Source organism: Dendrobates tinctorius, unplaced genomic scaffold (assembly GCF_039654945.1).
Source record: "Dendrobates tinctorius isolate UK_male_01 unplaced genomic scaffold, ASM3965494v1 ptg000166l, whole genome shotgun sequence".
Classification (NCBI taxonomy): domain Eukaryota; kingdom Metazoa; phylum Chordata; class Amphibia; order Anura; family Dendrobatidae; genus Dendrobates; species Dendrobates tinctorius.
The window spans coordinates 13,693,944-13,708,369 of record NW_027361833.1 but is presented as its reverse complement, the minus strand read 5'-3'; the positions used below and the strand labels follow the sequence as shown (position 1 = coordinate 13,708,369).

General features: G+C 41.3%; 1 protein-coding gene across 1 annotated transcript in view; it reads left to right on the top strand.

Moving 5' to 3' along the window:
• CFAP47 (cilia and flagella associated protein 47) overlaps nucleotides 1–14,426 on the top strand; it is a 926,770-nt gene that overhangs the window by 586,392 nt on the left and 325,952 nt on the right. The window contains exon 52 of the mRNA XM_073550693.1: nucleotides 558–655. Within this exon, the coding sequence (XP_073406794.1) occupies nucleotides 558–655 (98 nt within the window). The remainder of the gene's footprint in view (nucleotides 1–557; nucleotides 656–14,426) is intronic.

Sequence of the window (14,426 nt, the reverse complement as noted above, 5' to 3'; positions counted from 1 at the left end):
GTGAATAGAGTTGAGCGTCATTGGTCGGATCGGGTTTCATGAAACAAAATTTGTTTCAGATGAAACTGATCCGACTAGGGCAAAAAAAGTCGGAGTTTCGTCCGAAACCCGACCCCAATGCAAATCAATGGGAAATAAAAGTCGGCATTGAGCGGATGACATTCATCCACTCAATGCCGACTTTTATTCCCCATTGACTTGCATTGGGGTCGGGTTTCAGACGAAACTCTGACTTTTTTTTGCCCTAGTCAGACCAGTTTCATCTGAAACAAATTTTGTTTCATGAAACCCGATCCGACCAAAGTCGCTCAACTCTAGTAGTGAATCTTACAAAAATAATACTTTTACTTATCTTTATCAAATCTTAATGTTTGTTGTGTGTTAGCAGGGCAAAGTGCATTGCCTTGAGGTACACTGATCTTTTTTGTAGTAATGCTTGTGAATGTTGTACAAATCTTTCATTTTTACCTGAAGATAAGGTTCTCTGTATTTGTCTTTTTTATATTTTCTTTCTTTATAAATACCGTGCATCTTATTGTTTATTGGTCTTTCCTTAGGTATAAAATTAGCACCGTACAAAGTTTGGTTTTCGGTGAAAATTAACAGTCTGTCGGCATCACCAGAAAGAACGATTGACGTAACTTGCCCTGTTTTTGTAAGTACGAATGCAATACTCAATTCTAATTTGGAATGTGAGACATCAATTAATTAATGACAGAAAAGTTTCATTTTACCTATCAGGGCATATTGATGTCAAAGAGGTGGAGGTTCCCGCTCTTAAAACTCACTTTTTAGAACAAAACGGAGAGCATCACATATGGAAAAGTTATGACTTGATCCAGACCCTCCATGGTCAGATATTTATATGAATACTCTATTACCCCTATACAGTACCAGGCAGTCCACATTCTAACACATTAAATGGTCAGAAGAAGTTCAACCCATTTTGGAGCAAATTTAAAAGCCAATCACTTACTACAATGGCATAAGGGGGCAATTTGGCAAAATATGCATTTGTTTTATTTAATAAAAAAACACTTTTCAGCGCACGCCTTTTTTTTGCAGTAAGTTGTGACTTTTTGCTTTTTATGCCACTTTACAATGTGGATGTGAACGTGGGCATGGTTAGCTACATACATAGGCCAGATTAGCAAGTGAAGAGAAAGGAATAAACTGTCATTGGATACCGCTGATTGACTGTTGTAGTCATTACTGCAGCCATTCACAGACCCAGAAGTCAAAAGACTGAATAACAGGATGTTACTTGATTTGATTGAATTTGGTAAGATTTGAATTAGTCAAATCACATGGATTTTACTCAGAATCGCATAATAAATGTAGGATGTAAACAAGAGAATAAATACTCACCACTGCTTCCCTGTCCTGCAAACCTGGCAGCCCGCCAACCAGTCATCTGCACCTCCTCACTTTCTCATTTTTCCATTGCACACATCCTCTTTGGAATTTACACTCTGGGCCATGACTTTCAGCTGGATTACACCTCTGTCATCCCTGGGTGACAAGACCTCAAGCAGGGATGTCAGAAGTCTAGTCTAGCTGGAAGCTATGGCCTGGAGGAAAGATTCCAAAAAGAATTTGTGTGACAGTGAAAGGGGAAAAGAAGAGATACCAAGGACCTGAGTTTTGTAAAATTGAAGGAGAATTCAATTAAATTTAAATTAATTTGCTGATCTATAGATGTTACTGCTTCCGAACGCAGCGCAGACCATCAATGTAGTTTAGGTTACTATATTAAAAGCATATCTGCAGTTGACAAGTTTTTTTTAACATGCGAAAAAATGTATTTAGGGATAAAATTGATTGTATCCATGAGGATTAAGTCTTACTTTTTTCCTAAAATGCTAAATTTCAAAACAACAAAGCTATGGTCAACAAAGGGGACTATAGTCCCTCAATTGCTAGGGAAAGCCTGTTTGAATAGATTCTACAGAAAAATTGGAGTGATTAGCCCCAAAATGCTAAGACAAAATAATATAGACCTATTTGAGTATAAAATATAAAAAAAATCAATTTGTATTGCATATGAGAAAAATAGACAAAATATGATTGTCATAAAAATGTATAGTAGTGGATCAATGGCGATGACAGAAAAAAAGGGACGACATCAAGGACAGAAAATAAAATCTATAATTAATTGGGTAGCAAAAAATACCTATACACGGTTACATGTTACTATCAATAAAAAGTACTCACAATATATGTTTCATGGGAATGAAGGTAATAATATGGTATAACGAATAAGTAGCCCCCCTCCAAAAGCACAATGCTCACAAAACTATCACATAACCCAAAGAGTCATAATGGTAAAAGTAAAAAAGCAAGAACAAGAAAAAGAAAACCATGTATGTATATAAAGTGATAAGTGCTTACTGCTTACCCATAAAGTACTGTCTCCGTGTATGCCTGCGGCCCCAATGCGCGTTACGCATGCGCTTCCTCAGGGAACTATATGAAAAAATGATGGATTCATGATGGTTAAGTCTTACTCTTCTCCATAAATGTTGATATCTGTTGTCAGATACATTTGGGCACACTGTGTTAAAAAAAGGATGCAAGCCTCTAGCTTCTTCTTTTAATTAAAGCTTGTTTTCTTAAAACTGTCCCAGAAGAAACAGTGACCTTGTTGTACAGAGCAATCAATCACAATCCAGATTTCGTTTTCTAAATTGTCCTTAATAGATCCAATTTTGGACTAATTGGTTGTTTTAAACATCAAGACCACTTTTTCACGGAGACAGTTGATACATGAAGTGTTTTACATCTCCTCGTTTTGACCTACATACAGTATATGGTTTCTGCTGTCACACTGTACTTTCCATGTTTTCTTTTTTCCTCTGCTACTGACCTTGCTTAACTTTGTGTATTTTTTATAATATCACTTCAAATTTCCCAGCGGGTTTAATGTTATTGCTTCTATTTTTTTTTCTTATCATACTTTTTCGCTTGGCGTCTAAATAACCAAGAACATTGACTTCTCCTTGCAGGTGATTATTTCCTCCTAACACCTATCATATCTCATATTAGAGTATGGCATTTTGTTCTACATTTATTTCTGGCCAAATTTGCATATGTAACTAAAGTTGTATTTCATTTTGTACTCACGCTGCTGGATTTAAAGGTGACAGATTACATTCTAATTAGGAAGGTGTGAGCTGTAGATTTACAGCAGCAACGATCACATTTTCATATTAGTCTCTTACTGTTTTATTTAATGGTTAAGGCCTGTTTCACATTTCTGTTTGTTGCCATCAGTCAAAATCCGTCGTTTTACAAAAAAAAACGGATCCGCCATTTTTTTTTGGCGGATCCGTTTTTTTTCCCATTGACTTGCATTAGCGGTGGATTTTGACGGATGGTGATCCGTTGGTTCCGTTTTTTGACAGATCCGCCATAATTTTGGCATCCGCTGTCTTGAGTGGATGGACACTGGAACGTTTTTTGTCAGTGTCAAAACAGCAGATAGCAACGGATCCACCGCTATCTGCCATTCGTTATAATGGTCACCTATGGGCGGCGGATCCGTTGCCAACCGTTAATTGACGGAATCCGGCAACGGATCCGCTTTTTTACACTGAGCATGCCCGGAAGAATTTCCTTGCCAGAAATTTAACCCCAAATTCCGTTCTGGCAGCGGAAAATTCTCTCTCTCTCCTTTTTCCCAGACTCATGTTCCTTTAAATTTCAGTCACTAACTGCTAAAGCGGATCAGTCAAAAAAACGGATCCGGTGGCAATCCGTTTGTGCCACAACGGAAACGATCCATTTTTTCACAACCTGGCGGATTTTGACTGACGTCAAATAACTGAAATGTGAAACAGGCCTAAGTATAATTAAAGGTGCTGCAAAGACTAATACTGATCGGTTTCAGGCGTATGAATGGATAAAACTACTTGGCATTCACTGTCAGCGAACCTTCTAGAAGAAAAGTTTGATATTTTGTGCGGCACCGCAAGTTACAAAAAGTAGAATTAAATCAAAACATATAATATGTGAATATCAACATCAACACATCTTTAATAAAATGTCTTGCTTTCTTGATGTATGCAATCTTTTCTACATCTACAAAGGTCTAGGTACTCCAGAGAAACAAAGGATTATTTACTCTCGTACAGCAGAATTAGAATCCTTTCTTGCTTTATTACAATTTGTTTTCTTCTGTTTTGGATGCTGGTAATAGAATGATTGATGTTATGAAAGGAAGGTCAATGTGACAAGACATGATTAATCTTACAAATCCTTTAACTGAGCTACTGTATTATATACAGTAAGAGGGTCTTATTTGAAGGAGAATTGACATTTTGTAAAAATAATTGGAGATTAATCTAAAATAAGTGGAGTTAAAGCGGTTGTTCCATTAAGTTCATTTTAATCAATAGATCTTGGAAAAATCATAATTTCAATAATTGGATGTGTTTAAATAAAATGTCCCTGTGCTGAGATAATTTTATGAATGTTACCTTGCATTACTGTGTAATGGCCGTGTCTGACTGTGCAGGAACATGGTCTGATCATACCACATCTCATGGCCAGGGGAGGACGTAAAAAAGTATACAGACATTACAGCACTCGTTCGCAGATAATTCTTTCTTTCAGGTAAAACATTTTTTAAAAACAGTAGTGAAATGTTTTATCTCACAAAAAATGTCAGCTGCGATCCCATGCTGTCCTGTCTGTATGCTCTCTTTTGCTTCCTCCCCTGCCCATGAGATGTGGCATGATCAGAAAACAATGGGGACACGCATTTTGCAACTGGAAAATTCTCTATCTCCTCCCGAATTTTCCCCAGAACTCCGAATATTTTGCACTGAACACTAAAGTGTCCCCCCAGAACTCCAAACATTTAGCACTGGACACTAAGTGTCCGGTAAAAATCCCAGATGTATAAGTTCGGGTTTGCCTCACACCACAAAGAAATGACCTATTGTGAATTTGTTTCTGATGTCATGTTCACATCATATTTTTGTCTTTGTTTAAGGCTTACAATGGGAAAAGCTCTTTAAGCCTACATTAAATTGAGATACACACGTGGTCAAAATTGTTGGTACCCCTCATTTAATGACAGAAAAACCCGCAATGGTCAAACACAAATAATTTGAATCTGACAAAAGTAATAATAAATAAAAAAAATCTATGAGAATGAACAAATGAAAATCAGACATTGCTTTTCAACTATGTTTCTACAGAATTATAAAAAAACAAAACTCATGAAATAGGCCTGAACAGAAATGATGGTACCCCTGAAAATAATAAAAATAATGTGACAAAAGGGACATGATAAATCAAGGTGGGTCCACTAATTAGCATCTCAGGTGTCTACAATCTAGGAATCAGTGAGTGGGCCTATATAGAGGGCTACAGACACTCACTGTGCTGTTTGGTGACATGGTGTGTATCACACTTAACATGGACCAGAGGAAGTGAAGGAAAGAGTTGTCTCAGGAGATTAGAAAGAAAAATATAGACAAACATGTTAAAGGTAAAAGTTATAAGACCAGCTCCAAGCAGCTTGATGTTCCTGTGACTACAGTTGCACATATTATTCAGATATTTAAGCTCCATGTAACTGTAGCCAACCTCCCTGGACGTGGCCGCAGGAGGAAAATTGATGATAAAGCAAAGAAAGGGATAATACGAATTGTAACAAAAGAGCCAAGAAAATCTTCTAAACAGATTAAAGATGAATTTCAAGCTCAAGGAACATCAGTGTCAGATCGCACCATCCGTAGTTGTATGAGCCAAAGTGGACTTCATGGGAGATGACCAAGGAGGACACCATTGTTGAAAAAAAAACATAAAAAAGCCACACTGGAATTTGCCAAACTACATGTTGAGAAGCCACAAAGCTTCTGGGAGAATGTACTATGGCAGATGAGACAAAAATGGAACTCTTTGGCAAGGCACATCATCTCTATGTTCACAGACAGAAAAATGAAGCATATCAAGAAAAGAACACTGTCCCTACTGTGAAACATGGAGGAGGCTCTGTTATGTTCTGGGTCTGCTTTGCTGCATTTGGCACATGGTGTCTAGAATCTGTGCAGGGTACAATGAAATCTCAAGACTATCAAGGGATTCTAGACAGAAATGGGCTGCCCAGTGTCAAGAAGCTTGGCTCAGTCGCAGGTCATGGGTCTTGCAATAGGATAATGACCCAAAACACACAGCTAAAAACACCCAAGAATGGCTAAGAGGAAAACATTGGACAATTCTGAAGTGGCTTTCTATGAGCCCTGACCTAAATCCTATTGAGCATCTTTGGAAAGAGCTGAAACATGCCGTCTGGAAAAGGCAACGTTCAAACACAAGACAACTGGAGCAGTTTGCTTTTAAGGAGTGGTCCAAAATACCTATCGAGAGGTGAGAAGTCTCATTGACAGTTACAGGAATCGTTTGATTGCAGTGATTGCCTCAAAAGGTTATGCAACAAAATACTAAGCTAAGGGTACCATCATTTCTGTCCAGGCCTATTTCATGAGCTTTATTGTTTAAAAAATTCTGTGGCAGCATGGTTGAAAAGCAATGCCTGACCTTCATTTGTTCATTTTCATAGATTTTTGATTTATTATTACTTTTGTCAGACTCAAGTTATTTCTGTCACTATTGTGGTTTTTTCTGACATTAAACAAGGGGTACCAACAATTTTTACTACGTGTGTAAATTCTTAGTATAAGGGTATGTTCACATAATTTATTAAGGAGTTTTTATAGCAGAAATTGAGAGAATAATGAGCGGAAACTTTCCAAATCCTTCTCAAAAACTGAAAATTCCTCAAAAACTTGAGAATCTGTTCACTTTGTGTGCACATACCGTATGGTTAGGTATGTTCACACTAAGCTTTTTCAGCTATTTTTAAGTGGAATCTTTCCAATATCTTAGTCAAAACACTTGGAAAACACTTCCACTATGAGGAGCTTCTGGTGCTTTCTTTTTACTAAAGAGCTTTAGAAAAACTCTTGAGAGGTGAATGAAAGTGCATGCCACTTATTTGAAGAAGATTCTGAAAGAAACTTCTCCAAAGTAGGCACTGTTCAAACAGAATACTGCAAAATCTCTTTAGGAAAAAAAACCCATAAAACTCCTAAAAAAATCTTTAATCAGCTTGGGGAAATCATTCAGGAAAATAAAAATATCTCCAAAACTTTCCCTGAAAGAGTTTCCTAAAGCACACCCTGCTTAAAAACTCTTATTTGACTCAACACAGTATGAGCATGCATTGATAGTAACTTATGTGATATACTTATGGTGGTCTTGTTCGGCGCTTCAACCCTTTTGGAAAGAGGTATCCACAACCATATGCAAAGTACTGGGCAATCGTGTCATTTTGAATCCAGAAAATATTTTATTAAATTTTCCACTCTGGCAGAAAGATAAAGTAGCGAACAAACTAGCTCAATTTATCCTGGCAGCCGGGAAATCTTTGATCCCTATCAATTGGAATACCGCAGTCACACCTACTACACAGCAACTTTACTCAAAAACGGATCACATTTTTTACGTAGCAGAATGAGCAGCAAAAGTTAATCATATGTCTACTAAATTTAATAATATCTGGAGATATTGGTCCCAGTTTAGGACTCAATCATCCTTTCACTCAGTAATTATTCTGTAATTTTTTTTTCCTTTTTCATTAGACACATATCCCAAGGTGCTACCCCCATTCCCATCTTCCTTCTTCACCACATGCCCACCTGCCCTGTTGATCCCACCCTGTCTTCCCTTTCCTAGTCTCTTGTCTTCTCGTCAACAAAAATTGAAATCTGAAACTGTCTGTTATTCCTTTGTTTGCAATGTTTGAGAATCTGACACACAAAAGAACTTCTGCTCTATTTTTTGGAATATTTGTACTACTGTTTTTAGTACTGATTTGATTGAGTTCTCGATCACTGTTTGTTTGTTTTTTCAAATTTCTAAATAAAAAGAATGTTGAAAGATAGTGACTTATGTGATACATAGACAATAACTGATATATATGGTGGAGATTTCATAGATTTTTACTACATGTCTGGTAAATGGATGCCATAATAGCCAATGGGGGATAAATGGTATACAAGCATTTGTGTTTATGCATTAAATTGACATATATCAGCCCGACAGAAACTGAAATCATTTTCTTTTAGCCTCCATCTGATAAATGGAGTTCTACATAAGCTTTTAGCATTTACGTCGGGAGCTTTTTCAGCATACATGCTAAATGTAAACCAGAAAAATAATGTGAACAGGCTGTAATACAGTAGCAATCAAAGGATGCACTTCACTGGCATTAACAAAATATCCTTCACATCCATTGGAGTTGACAAGTGATGTCAAATTAATAGTTATTCATTCCCTGTAACGTAATTAATTAATATCCTCATATTAGAGAGAAAGTGTACTATATGGAAAACATGTCCTTGAATCTTTTACAGTCTCAAACATCTACTATGGATAACATCTAATATCTTATATTCCTTTTTAATGTCATTTAGATACAAATAAAGATAATTGATATTAGTAGTTGAATGTGAATGGAGATTAATTGGTTTCCAAAACCATCGTGTAATGCATTCAAAATTTATATTGGAAAAGGTAACAAGAAAACGACACTCACCCGATCCTTCTTTTAAGATGTGGTTTTAATCCATAAAATTGGTTACATTGATATTTGCGGACGTGCAGGTGTCAGGGGAGTTGTTTCATGAACAGTGAGACCTGCCAGACTACGGCCATTTCTCGCCTTGCTGGCGTTTCTGCGGGTCCATGGCTTCTCATGGACCCTTAAACAGATAATGACGTAAACAAAACTAGTTTTGATTCATGAAACATTCCATCAACACATAGTCAATAGTTGATAGATTTACATATTTCTGAAGCAATTTGACAAATAAATCCTCCAGGTAATCCAGAGTGAAGTAATCCAGAATCCATGAAGTGACACAGACCAACATTTCATGGAGACATTGTATAGCAGGAATTTGTGGATTCCAGCTTACTTCACTCTGGATTACTTGGAGGATTTGTTTGTTGAATTGCTTCAGAAAGGTATACATCTTGCAAGTATTGTGTCATGATCCATGCTGGATCAGGACTGATAAAAAGCACAGGTAACCTTTTTTTTCTTAAGCTGTGCTTAGGTTTGGTTTTTGCCCCAGTGGCCATTAGGATTAATGCACTGTGGTGTCATTTGTTCTAAGTTTGCCCCCGTGGTGGTTAGCACCATTGCACTATAGTTTCTTTAGTTTAGTGCACATGATTATAATGCAGGTGTGAGTGCTGGCTCTGCTATAAAAGAGTCACAGGTTTTGCAATCATTGTTGGTGATAGTGTTCATTTCAACCATCCTTGGTGGAGGAAGGAGCTGGAGAGCGTTCCTTGCAGCACTGTCTTAGCCCTGGTGTGGAAGGAGTCATAGGGGATTTCCTTGTAGCTCTGACAGAGCTTGGTGGCAGCGATTCAGGAGGAGAGCTGCATGCTGGTGGTGGACTCTGTTGCCAGGAGCAAGTGCAACAGAGTAAAGCTAAGTGGTGTTTCCCCGTTTGTGTTTTTCCTTAGTGTGTATTAGTACAGCGGTGGGGCCAGTGCCTGCGCCACCCAGCTCCCTAGCAAGGGATAGGTGTAGGGTGTGCTAGGGCGACAGGTTCCTGATCGGCACCCGATGCGGAACCGGCATAGGGAACGTTAGGAGCATTAGGGACACTGACTCAGGGGAGTACAGGAGGTCTCCACGTCCCCTTTCCCTATCGCAGGGCCCACCTTGTAACTGTTTTCCCTTCCCCTTGTCTTGTTGTTTTAGTTACCAGCCTGCGAGCCGTGTCACACAGGACAGTATCACGTGTCGCGTCTTGTTGTTTTAGTCACCGGCCTGCTGGTCACGTCACACAGGACGGGTCCACGTGACATATTGACTTTGGTTGTCCAGGTTTGGCACAAAAGTCTGCAAGCACTCCGCATGACTGTAAACTTGTGAAAACTCTTATTGTGCGCAATACTGTGAGGATTTTCTGGTGTCGGTGGCGAGCCTAAACAGTCATGTGACCGCATATGCCCCTTCCGAATACATTCCATCTAGATAAGTTCAAAACAAGTTGAAAGGTGGCTGGGGGTATGCATATCACATACTTTTGATTGCATAACCATACGATCTTACTGCCAGTACGAGCGAATCCTGACAGCGTAAACTGCAGACTCGTGATAAACCTTGACAACCCCTTTAAGTCCATATTCATAGTTTTCCTCAGAGTAAGTAGTTTTGTTTCATATCCCATTTTATATAGAATTCTGGTACATTCAAATTTGTAGACTAAAGAAATCTGTTAAGTGGTCTACCAGGTTATACTAAAACAGTTGTTTCCTGCAATTTTAAACTATTCCTGCATCTCTCAATGAGATGATTGCCAAAAAAGTTAGTTTTTATGAATACACAGTGTGACGGACTCAGCTTCTGCTTAGCCGATTTTTTAAGTGGACCCTCTGGGCCATGGCACCCACCCACCTAGGGCGAGCTGACCTAGTCAGAAACCACCCCCTGTACAGGGAGCATCAGGGGCAAGACCAAGGGGGTGAGCCACCACGACTGCTGGAACCAGACGGCCAGCTCAGGGAGACACTAGTGAGTGGCAGCAGAATGAGCAGGATGCAAAACATAAAACTAGGTCACTGGGTTTCTAAAATAAACGTGGTTTCAAGCTTTAATCAGGTGCAAGAAATAACAGTGAAACACAGCAAAGTGCGTGCAAGGGCACACCAAGTGTTCAAGGCATAACACATGTTAGAAAACATATCAGGGTCCAAGGCAGGGTACGTGCTAGGAGACACAATAGGGTTTCAAGGAAGGATGCGTGCTAGGAGACACGCCAGGGTCCAAGACAGGGTGCGTGCTAGGAGACACGCCAGGGTCCAAGACAGGGTGTGTGCTAGGAGACACGCCAGGGTCCAAGACAGGGTGTGTGCTAGGAGACACGCCAGGGTCCAAGACAGGGTGTGTGCTAGGAGACACGCCAGGGTCCAAGACAGGGTGCGTGCTAGGAGACACGCCAGGGTCCAAGACAGGGTGTGTGCTAGGAGACACACCAGGGTCCAAGACAGGATGCGTGCTAGGAGACATGCCAGGGTCCAAGACAGGGTGCATGCTAGGAGACATGCCAGGGTCCAAGACAGGGTGCGTGCTAGAAGACATGCCAAGGTCCAAGGCAGGATGCGATGGCATCGGACTCCGGACTACTGGCAACGACCGACAGGATCCAGGCATCAGGCTGCGGAAATCAGCTCCGGACATCAGGCTGCAGTCATCTGGTTCCGGACCTCTGGCAGCGGTCAGCAGGCTTCGGGAATCCGGCAGGCAAGCCAGGGTTCAAGGCAGGGTGCATGCTAGGAGGCACGCCCGGGTACAGGGTAGACCTGTGCATGCAAGAGGGCACGACGGTATAGGCTAGGCCTGTGCGTGCAAGAGGGCACGACAGGGTACATGGCAAGACCTGCGCATACTTTAGAGAAGCACGGGGAGGTATGCCAAGAAGCAGGCTAGGGCCTGCATGTTCTTTAGAGAGCATGCAATGCACAGTGCACAGACAGCATGGGTGCAAGGGAGCACAAGGAGCATGGCTGAGGCACTGGCTAGTTGGTCGGGCTGTGGCACAGACAGGCGGGCAAGACTGAGGCGAACCCGGCTGAGGCATAACAGGCGACACAGCTGTCACTGGCCGACGAGCACGGCTGAGGCACAAGCTAGCTGGTCGGGCTGCGGCACAGACAGGCGGGCAAGACTGAAGCGAACCCAGCTGAGGCATAACAGGCAACAAAGCTATCACTGGCCAACGAGCACAGCTGAGGCACAAGCAGGCGGGCACGGCTAGGGCGGCACGGCTGAGGCACAGACAGGAGGCTAGGTAGGCCAGGTGCGTGCAACGGGCATGCGAAGAAACAAGGCAAGGAGAGGCAAGGTACCGAGCAAGGAACGGAACGTAAGCAGTAGCACAGAGCCGGGTACAAGAGAAGAGAAGCGGAGTGTATGCTAGAGCCCAGAGCCGGGTACAGAGACATAGAGCTAGCAGCGGAGCGTAGGCCGAAGCCCAGAGCCAGGTCAAGGCAGAGCCTTGAGACTAGCCTGGAAATGTGCAAGAGAGCACCATAGGTCAGAGAGCAGAGATGGTGCATGTGCCAGGAGGCACAACAGAGCACCAGGCAGAGAACAGGGCTAGCAGCAGAGCGTAAGACGAAGCCCAGAGCCGGGTCAAGGAAGAACCTTGAGATTAGCCTGGAAATGTGCTTGAGAAGCACCATAGGTCAGAGAGCAGAGGAATGGTGCGTGTGCCAGGAGGCACAACAGAGCACCCTAGGTCAGAACAAGGAAGACCAGGCAGAAACAGGGAAACGGAAGCAGTACAAGGAAAGCATAGCATAGACAAAACATGGCAAAGCAGGCAAAGGCAGAGAACACAGGAAGGACTACAAGTTCAAGCATGACAGAGACAAAACATGGCACAAAGGACAACACAAGACATGGCACAGGACAAGAGGCAGAGTACAAGCACAGAGTGTGTGCAGAGACGCACGACAGGGCAAAGTGCAGGGGCACAGAATACGGGGAGCGACCGAGCAGACCAAGCAGCCATGCATGGAAGCAACATGATACTCAGGCCCCGACTATAGGAAGGGGTGGTCTGATATAGCACCATAGCACCTGCACTTCCAGGTCAGGACCAGGGAAGGACTTCCGGTTCAGACCCTCCAGGATCATAGAGAGCATTGCTAGATCAGACTGGGCTGGACCATAGAGAAGGTCACATGATCAGGGGCTCCAGAAACATTGAGAGGTTAGCTGGGTCAGACAGTGCTGGAACATAGGAAAGGTCATATGATCAGGGGCAGGATCACAGAGACAACCACAGCAGGCAGAGCAGAGACGGGCGCACACACAGCAACGGCGTGCAGCCATGAGGTAAGCGTGCGCATACACAATGCTCCAGGAGTCACGCAGCACAGCAGTCATGAGGTGCGCAGGCACACTGCTCCAGGGATCTTGCAGCATAGCAGACATGAGGTGCGCATGCACACTGCTCAGGGAATCTTGCAGCATAGCAGACATGAGGTGCACGTGCACACTGCTCCGGGGATCTTGCAGCATAACAGGCATGAGGTGCGCGTGCACTCTGCTTCAGGGATCTTGCAGCATAGCAGACATAGCGGGCATGACACATAGCATTGTTCATTTATTTGTATTTATTATTTCAAGGTGATTATAAATAGCATATTGCAGAATCGCCATCAGGTGATGAATCCATTCCAGCACTGTTTTATTTCACCATGTACAAAATATTTAGAAGGCATCTTGTAGCACAGAGTGCCCTAGTCATGATGAGTTTAAATGTATATTGCATTATGTTTTAATATGTTTGTATTACATGTTGTTTTTTTATGTTTTTACATTGTACCCGTGTGATTAACTGCTTTCAGAAATCTTTTCACATTTTTATTTTTTGATTGCTTTTATTTTTACCCAGAGATTGCCTTTCTATGGGCTTTGGGGATATTTTCTCTTTTAATTAATGTCATTGTAAATATAATGTCAGCGATATTCTCATTATCTTGAAATAATGTAACAATTACTCTTCAAAGACACTGCAGCTTCACTTGACTAAGCTCACCAATTCACACTACAGTAGGCAGGGAAGCAACAATGTGTTGTTCCAGCTGTGCAGAAAACATGAGGGATGATGTACATGAAAACAAACCAGAATGGTGTGTGGGTTTTAATACTCTGGCTCTTCATTTAGATGATTGATATCAATTTAATGAAGTATATTAAAGTTGTTAAGAACATAATGTTTCATGTAGAATCTCTCCATAAGAGCTACATTCCCTTTAGCCATGGTTTGTAATACTATAATAATTCTTATGCTACAGAGTTGCAAGATATTTCAGGTTTCTAATCTTCATCAGAAGATTCTCTTTGAAATGTGTAAGCACCTATAAAATCATTTTGTAATATTTAAATCAAATTTATTGTGCTATAAAATACTGCAAAATCAATGTTACACACCACTTTGGGCTAAAAAAAATCTCTGTTTGTGTGATCTTTATTTCTTTCAATTATTTTTTTTAAATCTCAGATAGGTCTGTTGTTCGTGCTGTCATTGAACAGAAATATCTACAATTCTTTACACAGCTTTTATTAGAGAAATGAGGATCCCATAGCAGAAAGCAAAGTGTAGACTCCTCTGTTTGCAACGTAAAACTACCAAAATGGATAGTAGTCATGTGAAGCGCAACCATGTCCTTCTTTACTTTTTCTGCTAACATAGCGACCTTTGTAAGGGCAGAGACAGACTGCTGCATAACTCGTGCGAGGATCACATCGCACTGCACGGACTGGCCTGGCCCCTCTCCTAACCTGAGCATGACAACATGATGTGTGTCTAAGCAGCTGTCAA